We start from the raw sequence: 21,736 nt of genomic DNA on the forward strand, positions 1-21,736 counted from the left end.
GGATAACCGACTGAGATAGTTTCAAGCGCATTGACTTCCTCCGTCTGACATTCGTCGCATCCAATAATCGTCCAGTGGGTTTACGCTGTGACATCCCCTGTCTGCTTCCGAGTCTCATTCTCCATCCCCGTAAATGTTGACACCTATGCCCGCAAGTCCTACCGGGTCGATTGGATATGGATACTCTTTGTCGGAAGAACCCTCGATCGCTTGATTTATGACGGACCGCTGCGCCGGCGCCGTTCGGGACTGGTTGGAGAAGTTCCTGAGCGATGTTCCAGGCTATCAGGATCAAAAAATACGGCCTGTCGCGGATGCAGAGTTCAGGAATAGAGTGAACGAAAAAAATCGATCAACTCCGGAAACATACTGAAGAAAACCTTAGACGGTAGAGTGATTCCGAGAAGGGCTCCTTCGAATGCTTCGACATGCAGCCCTGCTCGTTCTTAAAATCACCTCATTTGACGTCTCCTGTCTTTCCTTTAGACCGCAGTTAACTCTGAGAAGCGACAATATATTTTCAAATGTTCACTAGGCATGTCTACAAGAGACATCAAGCCAAGATTTATCTCAATCTGATCAGACTGAGGCTTTCAACCGAAAACAACACAAATACCACATGCCTCGTGGGCGACAAAATAAATGGAATGTTCGAACATTCATGCGCTCCCTCAGATCCTGAGATGTTCATTTCGAGCCGGGGCGGAATCCCAATTCGAACGTTCGATTGTTTCGAGGCATTTCCATACGCTCTACAGGACCAGCCTTGAGCACGCAGGGCTCTCAAACTGTTCTGGCGAAATCAGATTTGCATCTTCGACGTTCGAATTCATTCGACCCTGAATTGATTCCGCGTCGACGCTTGAACTCATTATATTCGAGGCGCTGAGAATGTTCGAGCATAGAGTCTCATTGAAACCACTTGATACTGACTGAGTGAAAATTCAGTTTCGCCGAGCCCGAGTATGGATTCCAATCGATATCGCAGAGCGAGTCTGAATCGCATGAATTACGGATGTGTCCCCTGCTCAGCATCGCCTCCGATTTCAACAGGAGCTGGAAGTCGCCGGAAGGCCCAAGATCGCTTTTGAGTTGGCTAGAATCCAGCAACGGGAATGTCCTCTGAGATTCACCTTGGTTCGGAGTCTCTGGCGCAACGATACATCATGAGTTTTGCGACAGAAGCGTCGTGCGTCCAATGCGCATGGACCGAACTTCTCATTGTTGATCCGAACGCGCGACTCCGACAGCGGTCGAGTGACTCGTTCTGCACGCCGACTCGCGGTTAGGGAAATTCGGACGTTATAGAGCATCGATAATCACGTCCGAACTTTATGACTTCAGACTTATGAGGGCCATTCATGAAAATTCCTTGGTAGGTCCACCGAATCAGCAGTGGCTCTTGAGTTCTTGCGCGAAAATCACCGGCCATCTAGATTAATTTTTTTCAATGATGCGTGGGTTTGTTGAAGAACTTCCGGGGAATCGGACCCGAGATCTGACGCGGAGTCTTCCGCGGGATCGAGTTTCCATTCGACTCTGAACAGCTCTACAGAAAAATATGTTTGGATTATTTTTCCTCTAAATGACATCGCCGAGCGTAGCATCCCAACGAGCTTCCTGGACGAGACTGTGCCGTTGGAAAAACTGATTTTGATTCTATTTACTTTGGACGAAACTATTTCACCCCTACATCATGCTGACTTTCTTGAAACAACCGATCGAAGTGATCGCAAGACATAAGTTATAGACCTATAAAACTGAGAGAACCTCCCTCGCCGCCACGGCCGCTTCCGCTCGAAACTGCTTGGATCGCATCGCAATCATCCGCTCTGTTTAGTTTCGGTTTAGAGTCAGATATCTAGCGATTCGAGACAGCCTGCGTTGTTCGAACGCAAAGAACGCTTAGTTTTTTTCTCGCCCTCATGGCGATTTTTCCCGTTGAATATTCTTGTCGCGTGAGTTGTGTCAGCTAGAGTCGCTCACACTTGGGTTTCCGAGAACCAATTCAGTGTTTGGAATCACCACGCTGCTGTCACTCGCGCAGACATCCCCGTTTTCCTCTGCGGCCGCCGCAGTGACGGACTTGTTTAGATTTCCGAAAGAGCTTTGGACTCGAATCACGATGAGCGCTCAGCGGTCGTGTTTTAACTTTGAGGCACTGAAAACAAGTTTCGACGTTCCGTCACGTTCTTTGCGGCCACGCTGTGTTTATCGCGATGCTACACTCGACTCGCGGACAGAAGAACGATCTCGTTTTCCCGCTCCGTTCAGACAGATCGGGCGTGTATATCGCAGGACGGAGAGATCACTCGAGACCTGACGACACGTCTACCGGAGAGAGACCAGAAAGAGAGGGAGAGAGAAGCGGAGAACCTACGAGATGGAGACCAGAGCCAAAGATGACAGTTCAAAGTTGAAACCGAGAACTTTACTCGGAAACCCTCGACCGGCAGAAAAGGGGCAGACGGACTATTCCCTGATTGGGGACACTGAGAACCAGGGATGGAGGCTCGTGGAAAAAAATCATCGGAAGAGACGAAAGGTACATCGCTGCGTTCTTAGTCCATGGCGGTCCAGGTTTTTCGGCATGGGATCACAGATCTCATCAGATCTCCCGATCTGATCAGGTCTGAAAACTTGTCGGGGGCGACACCGCCTCCACCGAAACCCGCTAGTCCACGGGTACAGTCGAAGCTTCACGGAGCGAACGATCGCTTGGGATTTGTGATCGGACAGGGTGAGTGAGGCGGAGCGTTTGAGATTAGAGAGAGCCTCGGCAATCCAAAGCGGCCGACGTCAACAACAACGCCCACTTATCCGCCAGCTAACGGCTGTAGGATATGGCTGCCTAGCTTTGGTCGCTACCCTAGCTAACTTGTCGGATTCGCGATGGTTCGCGACGGCAACAGCGGCCACGATGGGCAAGAGAGAAATGTGAAAGGGAGAGAGAGACACGCGGAGAGGATTCAATGTTAAGGGAGTCTACGACGAGCTCTTCTACGACTGGTGGCGGTAGAGCTTGTTTCACACCAACAATCACGCTTACCCGCACGCATCTCATCTCACTCAGAGACTCGAACAGAGATCCTCTGGCGAAGTCCCTGCTCCCGAACACACGACCCGTCCAGGAGGCTCCCCAATGAAGACTCCGACTGGGCTGTCAACTGTTTGTGTGTGGTCCCTCGTCGGTGTTCCGCGCTAGGAGCGGTCGTGCTTCTCATCCCGATCCCCAGGAGGACTGTCAAGTGCTTCGAGGGTTCAGTCTCCAGAGGACGTCGTTCCCGGAGTCCAAGAGTTTCTTGGTGTCCCGCGAAGGGAGAGGGTCCTCCCTCACGAAGTCTGCGGTGGACCCCAGGAGTTGTGACCCTTTGGAGAGTCTTGTGTTAGAGTCGGAGCTCCGGGTGCTCCCGCCCCCAGTGACTTGAAGCCCTCTCGGAGCTCGCGGAAAAATGATCACGAAAATGCGGAGACGTATGCCGTCGCCGTCGAGCACTGCCGGATCTCGATGTGATGAAAACCTTGTGGCGGTCCTGGACGAGATCGCTTTGGGACAACCCTTGCTCACCGATGATTTGAAGCCCGCTCTCTTCGAAGATGAGGTATGCTTGGAGATCCACGGTGGTGGCTTTCTCGCGTCGTCGTACCTGACAAGCGAAACAAACGACTGTCAGGAAGTGTTGATGTCTGCTCCTCGTTCGCCTCGGCTTTCGTTCTCTGGATCCGAGTCGTCTCAGCAGACGCCCTGGATCTATTATTCATAACGGAAGGTCAGAGCTAGATTGATCAATTCCGACTTGGCTTATCTCGGCCGCCGACTTCCCCGCCCTCCACTGGGAATAACACATCTTGATCATTCCTTGCCAGATACTTCATTCCGCTCGCTTCCACTGAGGTACTCGACTGATTGGCGATTTTTTTTTGGCGAAAGCGTCGACGCAACGGATGATCTTCAAGTGATTAGGATCTACTGATCATCTGCCTATCGGCTCGCCTGCATCTTCTCAAGCTCTATCCTCCCCTTGCCTCTCTCTTGCTCGGTCTCACATAAGCCAGTCGAGGGTTATTGTCATTGTTCCTCGAGGATTGACATATTTATGTGTCTTTCGGTCGGAAATACGACCGACTCGACTTCAAGGAAAATCCAGAATGCTTGTACCTTCGAAGACTCTGCCTCGTTCTATCTATCGGTTCTGGTTCAAGTTGTTGCTTGAGGCTCACTCCCGTCTCTCACGATGAACATCGGGATGAGCCTTGGAAATTCGGTAATTCCCTCTCGATTAGATCTCGTCACATTTCTGGCGTGGTCGATGGCCTCGAACTCGATCCAGCCTCTCGGGAAGCCATGGAGAATATCCCTCACCAGAAATCGACAATTCGGGTGACATCCCGATGGGTGTAACGGTCGAAATTAGAAAGGAGAGGAGCCGATTCCGGACTCGCATGAGTTTCGATTCTACTCCCGCCACCTGTCATGACGGTATATGATGGTTGTACAAGGCCGATATCCGCTGCTTTGGGTTCGAGCTCCGATCGGGAAAAAATTGAAGAGCTGAAGTCACGGAGTTTCGTCCCTTCGAGCACTCTCGGGAATCTGTACACGGAAAGAAAAATGTGGAGGAGCTATGTAGTCGACGGCAGAGCACTCACCTCGTCTGAGACAGAAATATTCCCCCGTCGGTTTTGAACTATGACGATTGTTTTAGATATCTCGGATTAGCGTTGACGTTCAGGGAGTGAGCACCGCGTAATACCGTTTCTCTCTCGACCGCAATACACCCATGGATTTCCAATGTTGGAAGTTCGGGATTTCCGCCTCAATCCTCTTCAGTGCGTATCGTCACGGTCATACCTCAGTGAGCGAGGGGCGTACTTTCCGGGATATCAAGCAGAATCAACCATTCGAGGGGTAGAACAAACATAAGCTCTCCGGACAGGTCTTCTCGTTCGTCGTTCAATTCTCGATGTTCGTATCCGTCGGTTATTGCTGCTGCTTCGGCGGAGATCTCCGGGGTTTCAGTGGAAGCCTGCCGGACCCGCGTTTCCCGTTAACGCCGGAGCCACGAGTGAGGTTGCCAAATCGATGGTCTTCTGTTTTATTATTCGATTCTGTTCGGAGAAACCATTCTGGGGAGCTCGCTCCGCGGGCTTGTCGTACGGAGACAGAACGCTCGATAATTGGCAAGATTTGACCAATCTTATCAATTGATCCCCCTCGACTTTCCCGGAGCCGACCACCGAATCAAAAGCAATCGCCTATACTCCAGCGAAACCGCTTAGAAAATCACAACAGCAGCGACGTACGGACTTAAAGAATCACTCACTTTCTCTCGCGAAATTTTCGATCACTCGCCTGCTGGCCGGCCGGCTCGCTCTCATGGACTCGTTAAGACTGAATCAAATCACGCTGTAAATGGAGGAATTTCCACGAACACAAGCGTCATCAACGGCTTTCGGCAAATTCTCGGTGTTTTCTGACGGTGGTGGTTCCCTCTTGTCAGCGTCGCCGTCGTTGTTGTTGTTGTTGCTGTTGTTGTTGATCCCAAGAGACCCGTGCTCGCAGTTCTCCGTATTGTGCTCTTGATTGTGATCATGACGCTAAACTTTCGGGGGATACTGCTACCGCTGTCGCTCTTAACCGCTCATTGCTAGAGAGGTTGAAAGAGGAACAAGTGAAATGCCATCGACATCGAGCTCGTTTTCGCCCAAAGATCTATATACGGTCGGCAGCCCAACGTCCTCGGTTGTCGATACCACTTCTGCGGACGCGGTCATATCGCAACAACTGCAACGTCACTATTGGTATCAATGGTGCTGGTATTGGAATCAGGCGACTCGCGTTCTCTCGCAGCGGCAGGTGGGTTCTTATTCGCCGAGGTATTTTTCGGACGCCTTCCGGAAATTGTAGTACGGATGAGTTCGAAACAAGGTTTTTCCCATCGTTGGTTGGTGTCTCTGTGGCGCTCCGACTCCCTTGAGGTATCACCCAAACAATCTGAATTCGCACTCGAAGAAATATCCCATGGAGTCAGCCTCGAAGTCGGCGGTTTTTGCGAAAATTATTTCCGCAGACACTCGGAGAGGAATGCTATGGGCTATGGGTGACTGAAATTTCCGCTGCAAGCTCATTTTGCGGAGAGTCCGTGGCGGCAGGAAGGAATTCCCTCTGTACGTGAATAGCCAATTTCTCCGCATTTTTTCGCCAAAACCGCCGCCCTAAGATCCCAATCGACGTTCCCCTTTGGAAACCGGTTTCGGTTTTTGCAGGGAATCTCTGAGGAAATGGTGCGCGGAATGTTCTTCCGTTATTCGGTCGGTCGGTCGGTCCATCCATCCATTCCTGGCGTCCGGAAAAGGGTCCGTAGAAGTTGTGCGGCGTTTGTGAGGCCCGTGTGCCCACCCTTCTAGTGAGCTGCCTCACTCGTTCGCTCGCTCGCTGAGTGACGATTCAGCTTTAGTTCTAAGCTAGCCGACAGCAAATGCCGGCCAAACATTACCTACCCTGCTATCGAGGCAAACTCACTTACCCTCGTCGGTCGTTTGCTTATCTGACGTTACCGAACCGTTTGCTCGACCGAGCGTAAGTCCGTACGTCTCTCTGCCCGCCCGTCCACCCGCCTGCTGGATGATTGACCGAGAACGAGAGAAAAGGCGAGTGTGAATGTGTTGTTTTGGCGTGGTCGTTCGGTTCTACAGGTTCAATAGCTCAGTTTTCGGTCACGATACGCTTATCGACAGGGGAAATACGTCGATCCACAAGAAAATACGCGATCGAACATAGTGTTGTTTCCATCAGTCGACAAGCCTCAATCTCTTGGATGCCTTCCGACAAGAGTTGGCCGATAGTTTATTCCACGGAGGTATTTCCGAAAGCATGAACCCCAAATTCCGATAATCCAGAATCAGACGGAAAGCGAGCGCGATGAAAATATTCCTCTGGACGAATCCAGCATGCGCTCCGATTTTACCGCACCGATTCGAAATGAATCGGCCAAACATCGGTTTCGAGTTCCATCAAAATGGCAACGAGCTGTTTGTATATTCGTCTTCTCTTAGTGAGCGTGTTTTCAAATGTGAGAGTGCTCCGAGCCGCATTCGATCCTCTTCACACTCGTCCCGGACTGATTCGATGGCTAGCCGGAGAGTCATGTCCGGATCCAAAACAGAGCTCAGAGTCGACGATTTGCTCCTCTCGTCAGTCACACACTTTGGAGAGCTCGACTCTCAAGGCGCGGCGACACGACCTACCACAACGAGCTGCGTCGGATAGTTGCGAAGGATCCCGAGGTTGATTGTCGTATTCGCCGAGGAATGCCTAATCCTGCGATACTGTTAATCGAGTCCCATCGTGTACGCTCGGTTCTTTGTTTGCACGAGGACTCAATCACGGAGCAAATCAGGGCCACCAATTAGCGAGATTCCCAGTTCATTCCATGATCGGAGCATGATTCGGAAATTCAATGAACATTGCCACGCGACGTCCGGTGAATCGAAGCATGATGTTGAACGGACAGGACGTTCTCGTCCTCAAATAAGTGCCGCTCTGTTTTCTCCGCAAAGCACCAGATGAAGAGTCAATTCCCTGCGGGAAGGAAAGCGACCGGGTGGCTCAAGTTGTAGAGTAGAGCGACCGAGTCCGAAGAGAGGTGACAGGAATTCTGCAGGGAGACTGCAGATGAATTTTGAGGGAACGAGGACATCAGGTATCGACTTCCTTTCAGTATCCGGGCAATTTCACGAACTCCACCTGCACGACATCGACCCTTACCCCGACGACCCTTCGAACGATTGGAGATGCTTTCGAATATTCCGCCGACGTTCCGCCACCCTTGGAACACCAACTCGCCGCAGGTTTCGCCCCGCCCACTGTCATTGTCGCGCAACAATTCAACAACAATACTCAAAGGATGCAAGATGATGTCGAGGTGAGTTATTTAGCACCCGTGGGGAGAACAGCTCGTATTTTCCTGACGAGGAAAAAACGTATGATTCCTACGCAATTCCCTCAAACGAATGCAACAATTTAAACTTCAATCCTCGCAAACAGATCAAGCGCGAAATCACCGAAGAAGACGCTGGCTACGTACCGACGCCCTGGAATTCGGATCCGGTGAACCAGCAGAACGTCGACATGTCTGTATATCAGACGTCGTTGCCGTACACGACTGCATCGGACGTCAGACCACAAATCACGGCGACCCCCAGCCCACGCAGGCGAAACCAGACGAACTCTCCACCTCAGCGAGAAACCCCAACTAAACGCCGTATCAAGGAAGAAGGGCCCGCAGCGGACGAAGACGAAATCCGCAAACGACAACGTCGCGAACGCAACAAATTGGCAGCTGCTCGATGCAGGTCAGAATTATTCCTCGAAGTTTTCCGTCCTCGCTCTCCACATACATGCACAAACGCAGGGATCGAAAAGTTCCTCACGAAGACATACGTCCTTTCAGACAACGTCGCGTTGATCAAACGAATGGTTTACAAAACGAAGTTGACCTTCTCGAGGATCGTCAGAAAGAACTCCGAAACCAATACGAAGAACTCCAGAAGCAGAAGAAACGACTTCAGATTTCGCTTGATCAACACAGCTGCGTGCATAACGACGTCTCGAGATCCGCGTCCGTGCCGGTCACCTCTCAATCCTCAGTACATGCACCGATGGGTTCCGTCGTCACAGGGCTTCCGAATATCTCACTGAGTCAGACTAGCGTTTCGAGTCCGAGTCAAGTGAACGTGATCGTGCGCCGAGACTCACTCGATTCGCGTCTGGCAGAAATCGTACCCACTACTGTCGCGGCTATGCCACAGCAGACTGGTAAGAGAGCTATCCCGTCAATTTCGTGAGCCGCTGACCCAGCGGCTCAGAGTTCAGTTCTCCCTGAAGCCGCGTTTCAAGTTTCATGAGAATACTAAATAAATAAGTAAAGAATACTAAATACATAACTGGAATTATCCGCAGAAAAACGCCCACGGCCATCGACACTGCCCATGAGCATGTTCGAACAGACTGGAGTCCCCATACAGACACCGTCAGCAGGTAAGATTCCTCACAAATCCAATCGGATAGGATAGGAAAGAGGAAGACCATATATTGTCATTCGTATGAATACATTCCTCGTGAGTGGAATCCTCGCGTTTGTCCTCTAGCTCTAAAACCCCTAATCTCTCCTCCGCAGTGTTGTATAGTTTCGAAGGTCTGGTCGAAGGCACAGGGCTGACCCCAGGTTTGACCCCGCTCGGATTCTCACCTACTTGTACCCTACAGGTGAATATGCCGCTAGAGAAAAAAATCGCGATCGAGACCGCCGATCGTCTTATCTGTCCATAAGGAAGGAATACGTAATCAAATGGTTCCTCCATCATGACAGCTTCTGAATGCTCCTTTGTAACTTGCAGCAACGCAACTCAAACGGCGATGTTTCCACCCCGGACACAACCCCACGCAAGCTCGTCACACTGTAAAATCCGCTGAGCTCCTCTTGAAGAGCACACAAGATCTCAAGAATAGCTCATTAGACTCCTCCAAGTCGCTCATGGACTCTACGTCGATTGGGGGGTTTGGAGGAGGCTTCTTGAGTCGGACTAAACTTAGTGCTGAGTCGGCGATTGGGGAGACCAAAATGTGCAGAAACGAAAACAATCAAGGCATTATATAGGAGTAAGAATGATGGTTCCCTCTGACGAACAGTTCCACCGAACAATAAGTACCGTGGAAAAGTCCGAGAAAAATAGTAGCAGGAATTCAGGGATGAGTTTCGAAAACTCTGATATTCTTAGAGCAGAGTCCCCCGTCCCTGAGTGAGTCCTCCTCGATCTGACTCCAGGATATACCCGCGTAGAAGTGCAACACGCCCAGATTTCCTGCTGAGAAAGGGAAGAATAATATATATAGAAAATTGAAAGGATGTGCATATGCAGTTGTCGATAACGCTCTCAATCGGATCCTGCTACGCGGAGGTTCCGAATACAGTGCCGATTCGTATCCTGACATTCTGACGCGACTCCGTTTCGGATTCTCGGTGATATAAATGAATGGAAAACAGCTGATTCTGCGGATTCTAGATAATTCCCAACTGTCGCAACAAGTCGGCATTACAGCTCCGCCCATTTCTTAGGGACTCACCATCATACGCCTTTCACTGTATATAAGGCCTTGCTATGGTAGCGTAATCTGACGCATCGGCGAGTGCGCGGCGTGGAAAGCCTACTACCAGGTACAAAAAACTTCTATGGTTTCATGGAAAACATCGATACTGAGCGAATAGTCATAGGGAAGGGCATCGCTTCGTGCGTCCAGCGATAGATTCAGAGACCATTATAGAGTATGAGGAATATCAATCATGAAAATCGAAGATTATTGATCGACGACGTCGAGAAAAGTCTCAGCTCCGAATGATTGAGAGGACTGACAGAAGGAACAAGATCGACGGGCCGCAGAAGCCTCCGAGCTCTAGCTGATGTTCGTTTCCTCCCATTGTTTTAATATCTTCGAAAATCGCATACTGCTTTGTGTTCCAAGATTCCTCTCCAATGAACTATAATTAATTTATCGCGCTCTCGGATGCTAGTTTGTACCTCGAATCGACATTTCTACCGCTTGAACGTGTTTTTCTGTACGTCTATGCGACCATTTCATCACTCACCGATTCCCGTCATGATTATCATTTGCAGATATTAGATAAGCTCGACGTTCGAAGCCAATCAGAGAAGGAGGACTGCCAGTTGATCGCAGATTCTAGTCCGTTTTCGTTCTGCGGGCAGAACCGTCTCTACTTCGACTGCTCGAGATGGCGTTCTCGAGGAGCAAGAGCAGAATCCCGGGAGCGCTCACCCTGGGACTGTAGAAACAAAGATATGAAGAGCGAGACAAACCGAAACACACACACCCAAACCAATGTTGAATGCCAATTGTCTTTACGACATTCGTTTAAGAATGCTTGTTTTCCGTTTTTGGTTCTTAGATCATTGCCTGAGAGTTTTTTTTATCCGATCGCCATTCATTCCCATTCGTTCCGTATGACAGACATTCTTCGCAAATGAGTTTTAGCACATTTATCACCGATATTTTATTTATCGGATTCGACTCCGCTCTGAATGAGACGTGTCGTTTCGCCGAGTCCGAATGTTTATAATCGATGCCACCAGGGAAGCCGTGAAGGGACTCGTTGCACACTTCATCATGATGCAGGAGAAGAATTTATATGCAATGTTCTGTCTATCTACATGACAAGGCGAATATTAAGGTATAACAAGCAACAATTCAAAGCGCATAGAACTTCGGTGGCTTAACGAGTGATTTATCTCCGAAATTTCGAACTCGGCGATGTCAGCTGCCTGACCAATGGATGGGGGAAGGCTCGCCGGCATCGCTTGAGATCAGGAATTCGCGGACTCCACGTCCGAATTTATTTATAAATATATACATATATTTATATATGAATACTTAAATTTCGTATAGGTCAGAGCTACATATATCGTGTTGGCTGAGAAGGGAATTCTCTGCTGGTGGAACATTGTAACTTTATCATATGATATGATTCTACAAATATATATTTAACATAATAAAAACTCCAAAAAGATGGAAGATGCCTCATCCTTGACTCCGAGAAGGGACGTGGGCTCCTCGATCCGCCATATACGCAGTTTTTTGGAGGGCAATCTTCTACCAATTTCCCTAATCCCACGCACCCAGCTACAGACAAGCTCGACACGCAAACACATCTCCCATCTCGTCGGTGAGGCGTTCGAGCCTGAACTTGAAGTTTTTGGTGCAATGCCATGGAGATCGCTGCAATCTTCTCAAAATCCGCGGGGGACGGTCTACGTCTATGGGTATCAAACCCGGCTACCGAATGCTATTTCACTTACGGCAGAGAACAGCTGTCTGACTCTCAAACCTGTCAGACGAGCCCAATCCCAGTGATTCCGGAAAGTCGGTACGAATTATGCGGGAGGTTTGATATTCCTCTGACGACGATTGAACCTCGTGGACGGTCACAAGGACGGAATCACCCTGGATCCGAACCCGGGTAACAAGACGCGAGTCGTATAGCGAGGGAATCACGCGCGTATAAACATGGGCTTCAGCTCGAGAGATTGGGTAATTGGTCTGGAAGGATTAGTTCGAGCGAGACCGAGGTCGGCAAGTGGTTCGAGAAGAGCCGTGAATATCCCCGGCTAATAGCATGTCGTCTGGAGCTCACAGTGAATGCTCGCAGTGTCGTCACCCGCCGCCGGGACTCAATCTCAGAGTGGCTGAGGTTATCGTCGGACACACATATCGATTTTGGACAGTCAAGAAGGTATAATCCGGATCATGCTCTACTCCCGCATAAGACCCGCGGTCCAGCTGGCCGGTAACTCAACATAATGTACCGAGTACTGAGACGAGCCGCTCGATGCAAACAATTTGACCCGCTCGGGATAAGTTTTAATCTTGGGTCTTATGAGAGGATGAGAGGATCGGAAAAGCTCTCGCTTCCAAAGTCTGCTCTCCACGAATCCTGCTTGGCTCAAACCCGAACCGATAGCCGGCGAAGTACGACGACCGCCCGAACTCCCGGAGAGTGCCAATATCCTTTAGTCAGTCTGAGTTTGGACCGAGCATCGACGGAATATCAACGGAAGGATCTGCAGTAGTCGACATTTGGAACGAAAACGTTTCCCCATGGCGTGATCCAGGATGAGCCATGCCCCTATCAGTCCCTCGAAGTCTCCGTCAATTCCGAAAGGAGTCAGTGACCACAGTGACCCTTCCTAGAAGAGGATAAATTCTCATGCCGAAGAGATATGTCGAGAGTTTTCCTACAAGGTGGGATAGAGAGGGAGAAGAAAACTCGACGGAACTTCTTTCCCTCGAGGAGTGGCATCTACGAAGTCAATTCGCCGAGCAAGGACATTCCGTTCGAGCTTTACACCTTCATCGATAATAAACTCTTTCAGGTGAGGTTTTTTCGATAAATTCTTTTGCGCATCCGAGGAACCCCCGCCCCTTCTCGGAAGCATTCTCCCGAGGAACCTGCGTGCGCTATACAAAAATATGGGATCCGGTACCTAGCAAATCTCCCCTTGTATTCGAGACTTCCGGTGATCCCGTGGTCCGAATTTAGTGTTTCTAAGCCGAAGATTTCGTTTCTTCGAGTAGATCGCGCAAAGCGCTATAAGGCGCTCGCTAGGATACTCGAAATACTTAGTTTCCTGATTCACCCATTTCGAATCATGAAGCCGATGACTGGGCCGGAAAGCTCACCCTGTGGGAACATGAAGGGGTTTTCTCCCGAGGAAGAGTATGACCGATAACTTCTTGCAGCGACTTTGCAGATCAGTCGACACAGCCTCGTTCAGATATCGTGGCCCGAAGTTGAAAATCTCATCGGGAGTGACAGCGTTGCTCATGTCATTCCTCTCTGCTACAAACTTCAGAGGTGAATTTCTACGTCATAATGTCATACGTCATAGATCATATCAAGCCAAGGTTCGACTTGATACGAGAAGATGCATCGGAATGGAATGCGGGAGCTGATTACTTCCGCAGGTTCCTCACGGTGGCGGGAGAAGGAGACGTACGGGACAAGCTAGTGATCCATCACCGGGGTCGAATTCGAGTCGTAGAAGACTTCTCCGTCGACCTCATTATAAGGTGAACGAAGAAATTCATTTTACGCGCGAACTAGAAACATGAATTCCGCGGGGGAAATTGATCCTCCCGAGAGAGGAATGCGACCAGCGTGCAAAGTCAGACACCGGATTTCGAGCGAAAGGTTCAAAGATGCCAAGTGCTCTTCGTGGTCTCGTAACTCGCGGTTCTGCAGTCGTACCCTGATGTAGCGATGTTCTTGAACGATATCTCACCTCGGAGAGTCTCGAACCTTGAGGAGCGAATGATGCACCCTGAGGGAACTCCAATCAAAGCCGTAATATTCATGGCGTCGACATCAGATTGGGAACAGTAATACGTCGTCACGTCTATGTCTCGATCCTTGGGGGCTCATGGGATTTTTCGAACGGGAAATTCTTGAGATACATATCTCGAGATTTTACGAGGTCCATCAAGAATCTCTAAGACGTCTCGATGAGTGAGAGTAGCTCACCGAAGCTCAACGGGAATGTTCCGCCTTCGGGGACGACGAGCGAAGGGATTGACGAAGGGAAAAGATCAGGGAACCGAATGCCGTGTCCCATACTGGGGAAGGGGGCCGGGTTCCTCCTTAATTCGCTCATGACTCTTGTCACATTGGTAGTATCACATCAACGATTCAGGACGAGGATCGACCCCAATAGATTGAACGAATTCATGGGTGCGAGTTTTCTGTCATAGCTCATAACTCCCAGAGACTGTTCTAGATCATCATAAGCGACGATTGAGCAATGTTCCAGGAATCTCGTGATATCTCGTTGTGGACGGATTTTCCGGATAGAGCCGACGAAGAAAATCCCACTTGTCGAATTAAAGATGAAAATCCCGAAGGATATATTCAAGGTATGTCTAACGTCCACGAGAAGCCCTCCATTGTCATGCTTGCTTTCAACCATCTTCTGCTGAACTAATAGATGAAGGATGGATCTCGAGACGATCAAGACGATATACTCTCCGAATATTCGATCCGGGATCTCCATCTGCCTGTCACCTCTTTTGCTCAATGATTCCGTTGCCCGACGTAGGTTTACGACGTCTTCGATGATGTCTCGGCAGTTCTTGGTAAAACAGACGATCATGGAAGTCCAATGCTCGTGTTCACGAAGGAAAAGAAAACTTTGATCGATGAGAGATCTCTGAGAGAGCTGGTGAGTCTTTTAGGAATGTAATGCCGGAGAGCAGCTCCTTGCCTCAATGATCTGGCTCACTGCTATTTCGACGTAATCCTCACCGGGGACTCCAAAACTCCCTACATAACACCCAAACTGACTGGCTCTTCCCAGATTCGCGAAAGCGAAGGACGCTCCACAATATATTATGGACAGCACCTTTACTTGCGGAAAAATCGCATCACCTGTTTCTCTATCAAGAATGAGGAGCCTCATATCCACGAGGTCGGTCACATATCTGTCACTTATTCACGGTGAGGATACGCTGGAGATATCAGGGAAGAAGGGAATGAGCATCCATCAAATTTGAGTCCCCACCTCGATCCGGAACCATGTCATCGCAAACATTTCACTAGGTATCCGCATCATTCCGCCTCAAGGATAAGATTCCCTATTGAGAGGAATATCCCCCGTTCTTCGACAGACAGACGATAATCCAAGACTTCGTCCGGGTGTTCCATTCTGAGAGCGAACTACTTCTCGTGATCGAGCGCAATGACGTCCAGCTAGTCAAGCGATACGACCGAATCACTAAAGGCTGGACCAAGATGGAGCTCATTTTGTTGGAGGGATGTGATGGCTGAATCGTCGACAATCAATAAAACCTGTATCCAGGGGTGGCATCAGAGAAAGCCTTCATTGATCTTGAGAAACTCATGCTGAAACTCATTCTAAATCGTTGTTCCTCATTCGGCGCTCGGGAGACTTCGGGTTGGTCTTTCCGGAAGAGGTATCCAGCCGGGGACCGCGCTTTTTTTTCCGATGCATAATCTAAGGATCGCATGAGACCGCTGTTGAATGATCGGAAATCGCCTTCTTCCTCACCTGTTGGTCCGGGAAAATCACGGGAGAACCCCAGCTCAAAGTTTATGCGCTCCCACTCATTGTGGAGTCCTCAAGATTTGGACTCGGGATGCGAGCCTATGCGGCCTCACAGTGATGGGGCCGGCCATTTCTTCCCGGTTAGCTCGTGAACTCAATCAGTCGCGACAAGAGGAAGGTGCCGACGGACTAGAGTCAGACCTTGATCCTGCTTCTCTGACGCTCGGCAGACTGTCGCCGAAATTCCCATAGCTCAGACCGGAATACTCGGTGAGCGCGTGGATCCAAGCTCAAATCCGGCCGCTCGCTCGGTCAGCATCCAATCAGTACGAGGAGCGAACGTCGCGAAATAGAAGCAGCTCTCGACGATGTAAAAAGCGCATCTTCCCCCCGGCCGCAGAAAGATACTTTCGGCACGCTGTCTGTCGATGTACGCTTGCCAACTTTGAGGAGGCGTTTCCAACCCTTCCTCATTGGAGCCGTCGACCGGGCCGAAGAAACTCTCTGAGATTGTCCCTTCCGCATGAGTTTCTCCCACACGTTCGTGAAGAGCTGGAGTAATGGAGCAGCGATCCCTCAGTGGAAATTCCAAGTCCGGCGCGTGGAACGCTGCTGTCACTCACTCCCCTGTCCACATGAGTTCAGATTGCAAGTTGTTCCGACACAACCTCTCTCGACTTGGGCGGACAACTTGCCGGTTCTGGCCCTGTCACCTCAATCCTTGCCTCCTGCATCAATCGGTACCCTTTTGACTCCCGACAGTAGCCAACGAATATACATTTCTTGGTCTTCTCATCCCATTTCTTTCTTTTTTCCTCCGGTATTTGGGCGTAAGCTAAGCAGCCGAATACTCGTGGGAAACGCAGATCAGGTTACCGCCCGGTTCACGCTTCTCCCGGACACAGATCTCGGAGTGCTGCCGTCGGGCTGACATTTTTCAAGTTGCAAGCTGTCAGTACGGCTTCTGCCCAGAAACTTTTGTTCAGACCGATGTCCGTCAGCATTGACCTCTTGTCGACGAGATTTCAGGCGCGCAGGCGCAGTGATTTAGAGCGGGCGCAGAACACTAACAGTATCGGTTCCCGCGGATTCTGGGGGAGAGATTGGACTCTGTAGGGCATCTCAATGTTCATTCGCCACCTCATCACGGAGAAAGCTAGGGGAGGACATCAATCACGACAGCCTATATTTACACTGGATGCCCGACGATGCCGTGAAAGAACTGAGCGAGCTTTCTCAGTGGAAAAATCTGTAGTGGTTTCTAGAATGATTTTTTTGATCGACCCTTTGGGCGTTCCGGACCCCGCTCTCAACGGCGCGGGACCATTCACCATTCGCAGTGTTCGTCAAAATGGGAGAAAAATCGGAATCGTAGGACGAACTCGGTCGCTTCGACTATATTTAATCGGCATTCGTGAAGCGGAGATGACTACAGAACAAGGATTCTCCGACTCGAGCTTCGGAAAGTGGATGAATTGTGGAAATAACAAGGGACGAATCTTTCTGGAGTCTTCCTGGTTTCTATACTTTTCGGACAACAAGAGCACAAACAATGCTCTATTTATCACCTTTGACTCCCCGGGTATTCCGTCGGATTTTTCTTTCACCAGCTCAACATGCACGTGAACTTTCGGCTTTCTTTCCCTCTCATCTTTCCTAAATGTTTCTGATTCTAGGGTGATTGACCGGTCCTGCACGGCCTCGGATGGGAGGACGAATATCACTAAAGATTCGGGGCAGAATTCCTGCAAACCGATGCGGCAAAGAAAGTCCCTAAATTTCAGGGTGACTTAGGATATTCGTGTCGTATCCCATTTCCACAGTGAGGACGGAGAATTTCCTCTCTGAGGTCCACCTCTTCGGAGTTGAACCGCCAGCGTGCTCTTGAATGAATAATATATTCCCCGGGAGACAGAAAAGCCCAGGCAACGGAGCGTACAGCCCGAAATCTGTAGCTAGCCTCCCCCAGGTTTCTTCCTGAATTCGATTGAGTTTTCAAACTTTCCAACAAATCCTTCGGCAAGCAATGAGGTAGATTGTGCGGAGTTCCCATAGCAACGCTGTGTTTTCGGGTGGTGGTGCATGGAGCGAGCTGTTCGTGAGGATAAGAGCGCTGTGGCGGAATCGAGCGAGCAGCGCTAATAGTGACCGTCGTCGTCGTCGTGCTGCTGATGGTGGCGGTGGTGATGGTAGTCGTCATCGTGGTGTTTCCCTTGCCTTAAAGTCTCTCTCAATGTTCTGCCGTGAGAGGGATTGCGTTCACGACACACCGACAGACAACAGGTGAAGCACAAATCTGCCGAAGACGTCAACGTTCTCCGTGGTGGAATGGCGTAGTGTAAAATTTTACCGATCACAAGTTACGAGTTTCACACGAACACACTCGCTGAGCCATAGGGAAATTCAGTGCTCAATGTCTTAGTGGGTTCACAATGGATACGACGTTCTCAGGGGGTTCGGCACCCTCATCTTCTAAGTTCTGTGGAAGACTCCCCGTACTATTGCTAGTTGTCTGTGCTTTCATCCCGGAGCTCACTGTAGCTGTGGATATTCGGAATCAAACGGTGGAATACTACAAATCCGAGACCGAGTATCGGATTCAAGACGATATTCTGGTCGGAGCGGGTGGAATCGTTATAGTGCATCCCGGAGTAACGCTGCGCTTCGAGCCGGGCATCGGAATCACCGTTAAGGAAGGCGGAGTACTCATCGCAAACGTAAGTTCGGTTACCGAGTCAAATGATGCGCGGCGTTTTCGGGATCCCTGCCGGGAATCAGAATCGGAATATCCCGGCATAATGGGAGAAGGAGAAGCGAGTGAAACGAGTCTCCAAAAATGATTGCAAAGAAATCTTGCCTTGATCCCTGTCGCGAATGGCGAGAATCGCCGTCCGTGTCACATTTTCATCCACATCTACCAGAAGAATGAGATATCGGGGAAAAGGTTATCCATATTGTTTGACTTCTCGGATCTGGAAAGCCCTCGGTACTGAGATGAATGGAGGGGGTCGCGTATTCGGCGACTTTCCAATGCGTATCTGATCGATTATCATGGAGAAACGAGGGGTGTCATCTTCATGCGAACCCTTCGGTCGTTTCTAGAAGCTGCACATCGACTCATTCATTGAGTTTTGCGCGAACTGCCATTGAATGCGACACTTGTTCGAAACCATCACGACTTGACGAGACTTCTTCGACTGTATCATAGATTCCGAAATAAAATTGGAAATCCGCGCTCGAATGTAGAGCGAAGGAACCTGATACCGGATTCAACTGCACATTCTGAGGCGGTGCCGCGCCAATTAGGAGCTGATGACTGATAGCTATTCTCGGAGCGGAGAAAATCTTGAGAATTTTTCACGGGATCAAGTGATCGATGGGACTCGGTCCCGCGTTGGGATATCGTATTAGGAAATCGTAGTTGCAAACTTGGGGGATTTTGAAGCTTTCGCCTGCTGAAGAAACTCATAACAAGATTCCCATCGTGAGAGACTTCTCGCGTTGACCCGAAAAAGAAACGGCTACTGCTTTTCTCACATTGGGAAAACGAGGGAACTTTTTGGAAAAGCGTCTTCGTCTACTTCTTGGACTTTTTTTACGCTGAAAATCCGTTATCCCTCACTACGGAAAATCTGCAAGCCAGCCGCTGTGGCTCCAACAAGCCGGGAAGTCCGAGTCGGCATTGGTGACGATTTTCGTTTGCCGGAGGGAGAGAGACGACGACAACCGCTACGTCTTATGGTCCGTACGCTGAAGGATCATTGATTGCTCGCCACTGCGAATTTCCACGGGAACTTTTCACCTCCTCCAGCAGAGCCGTAATACGGTCTTTCTTGTCGTGGCTCAATTGAATAGTTCTCGCAGGAAGCTGCCACATCGGAACTTCGGTAGAGCTTATTCGCCGCCAATGACCCGCTGTCAAACTCTGTATTTCTTTCCGTGGGATAACGGTGTTGGAGCCTCTTTGAAATCCCCCAATTATGGTTTAGATCGCTCCCGTTCCATTACGAGCTCGAGGCCCGAACGGAAGGTTTTTTTCAGTGGGAGTCTTCCACTCTCGTCAACTACATGCGGATGGCCGATTCCCATGGCGAATTAGAGAGATCTCTGTGTCATTGAACAGTTCTCTTAGTCGAGGGTCTCACGTAGTCTGCGCTCGTATGTGGAGACGTCAGCAGAAACAGTCACGTACAATGATTGGAGGCTCCTGCTCATTCTCTTCGTCGTTTCGCTGATGTTCCATCAGGACTCGTCAAAGGCCCCATCCATTTTCACATCGGAAAGGACCTGAAGAGACATTTTCGCACCAGATAATCGGAATTTCCCGGATCCGTCCGTTATCGAAGGCACCGAACGCGAGGTTCCAATCGAGAGGATCGGACTACATCGCGCTGGCCGAGTTCTCTTGTCTCGCGCCACACCTGAACGATTTCGGAATAGATTTTGTAGATAATACCGAGAGGTCACCATGAGTTATAGTACAGCGAGGAAAACAATTTTGTATGGAAGATGAGGCAGTCCCTCGAGACACGTGTTTAGCCGCCACAAGTCCAAGCTGGCAGCATTGTTTATGGCCCGAGGGAATTTTGTCTACCTACCTTCCTTCTTGGTAAGCGGGCTGGCTTGCCTCGTTCAGTCAGTCGCTAGTCAGCCACCCAGCCGCCTTTCCGCCCGTTTGTCCGTCCGTCGGTCCATCGGCCCGACAGGCAGGTTGCCGGCGAGTAAGCGGTTTCGAACTGACGAACATAGCTTAGTCATTCACGACCTTAACGTTGACGCTCAGGTTTCCGTCTAAGACTCGATTGTCTTCCCCGTACCGAGCTCTCCTGGCCGAGAGGCGACTCCGGCGGGCGTGAATATTCCGCAGACAGCTGACAGGGAGTCGAATATTGCAGTGGCACGCGGAATACAGTCCTCAAAACGTTTCGACTCTCGCCGAAGTCGGAAACTCGAGCCATCGAGAGACGGCTGTCGAGAGTCTGCGGGTCGAATTCCGATTTGGGGGCGAAAAGTCGACGACGCGATTTAAAAATTTCTAAACGCTATTTCATAATTTCGAGAGGATGGCGTAACCCATGACTGTCTACGAAAATCATGGAAGTCTCCCGGTCTCCCGAGGGAGATTCCATCCCTTCATCAATCTCAGAGGACTTGAACCTAGCAAATAGCAGAGAGCGAAAAGTCAAGCGCGAGTCATGGATCGATCCTCAATTCTGGCGAACTCCGGACCGTTAGAGGCTTCCGAGAACTCGGAAGAGCTCTGAAAGGCGGAACACGTTTTTAACATTTATCAATCGAGATCGAATTCGGCATTCCAAGAACCACGAAGCGTAGCTTCTCGGGAAGATTCAATACATAGAAGAATTATTCTGGAGTGATACCAACTCCATAGTATTCGCATCTCTCCCCATTCCATTCGATGGATCATTTTCCCCACCGGAAGGAGCGACATTGTCGGATTTTCGGCCTGGATGAGCAGCTCAGGGCGAAGCACAGCGTGCCTGCACATAGATACCGCGATCCGAAAGTCCGTATCCCTTCGCCGATTCTTTAGTCTTCCTTCCACGGAATGACCTCCTCATCGCAGTTCACCTTTCGCTCCGTATAAGTTTGCCGGAGAAAATCGATCATGCCCAAATCATGTCTGTGGGGTTGAATCAGATTAAGTGTACAGCTAGTATCTGATTTGCTATATGGCAGCCCGCACGACAAAGCGTACATCAAGATTTTCATTGACCGCCCGGTCAAGCGGCTAGTCGACTCGGGCGGCTCAGACGGGTCACCACATTCCGCTGAAGTCGTGTCGGCACACGAATTTCGGTCTCACATTGTGTTCCGACCAACGACCATGCACGCATTCATTTAATTTCTTCCCGGCATATTCTTGGAGTGAACCTCCCACCCCCCTCCAGCGTGAACAGATTAGAGAGACTGCAGGAATCTGCCGTTTGACGATGACGTGAGGAACGGGAAGATCGCATCAGCGATGAATCGAGCTCCGAAGTCGAACTCAGAGCCGTGGAAATCCAGGCAGAGCATGGGAGAATCACTCCAGAGATGAATTGTTTCCCGCGTCGTGAGGCATCGCGTCTGAATCCGCGCCCGC

At 50.1% G+C, this 21,736-nt stretch overlaps 3 protein-coding genes across 3 annotated transcripts in view; all 3 read left to right on the forward strand.

Moving 5' to 3' along the window:
- Positions 1–3,452: 3,452 nt before the first annotated feature.
- LOC100899006 (fos-related antigen 2) lies at positions 3,453–11,474 on the forward strand. The gene is made up of 7 exons (XM_018640725.1): positions 3,453–3,602; positions 7,722–7,925; positions 8,048–8,355; positions 8,454–8,818; positions 8,963–9,040; positions 9,180–9,268; positions 9,400–11,474. Exons 1-7 carry the CDS (start codon positions 3,453–3,455, stop codon positions 9,463–9,465), a joined length of 1,260 nt encoding a protein of 419 aa, XP_018496241.1. The 3' UTR covers positions 9,466–11,474.
- Positions 11,475–12,551: 1,077 nt separating this feature from the next.
- On the forward strand, positions 12,552–15,431 carry LOC100899150 (uncharacterized). The gene is made up of 7 exons (XM_003746533.3): positions 12,552–12,945; positions 13,324–13,427; positions 13,538–13,642; positions 14,380–14,482; positions 14,665–14,787; positions 14,923–15,062; positions 15,233–15,431. Exons 1-7 carry the CDS (start codon positions 12,793–12,795, stop codon positions 15,390–15,392), a joined length of 888 nt encoding a protein of 295 aa, XP_003746581.1. The 5' UTR covers positions 12,552–12,792; the 3' UTR covers positions 15,393–15,431.
- Positions 15,432–18,062: 2,631 nt separating this feature from the next.
- bark (C-type lectin domain-containing protein bark beetle) overlaps positions 18,063–21,736 on the forward strand; it is a 42,353-nt gene continuing 38,679 nt past the window's right edge. Inside the window, 1 exon segment of the mRNA XM_029112381.1 lies at positions 18,063–18,347. Coding sequence (XP_028968214.1) covers positions 18,063–18,347 — 285 coding nt within the window.

Source organism: Galendromus occidentalis, unplaced genomic scaffold (genome assembly GCF_000255335.2).
Source record: "Galendromus occidentalis unplaced genomic scaffold, Mocc_1.1 scf7180000077497, whole genome shotgun sequence".
Lineage (NCBI taxonomy): Eukaryota > Metazoa > Arthropoda > Arachnida > Mesostigmata > Phytoseiidae > Galendromus > Galendromus occidentalis.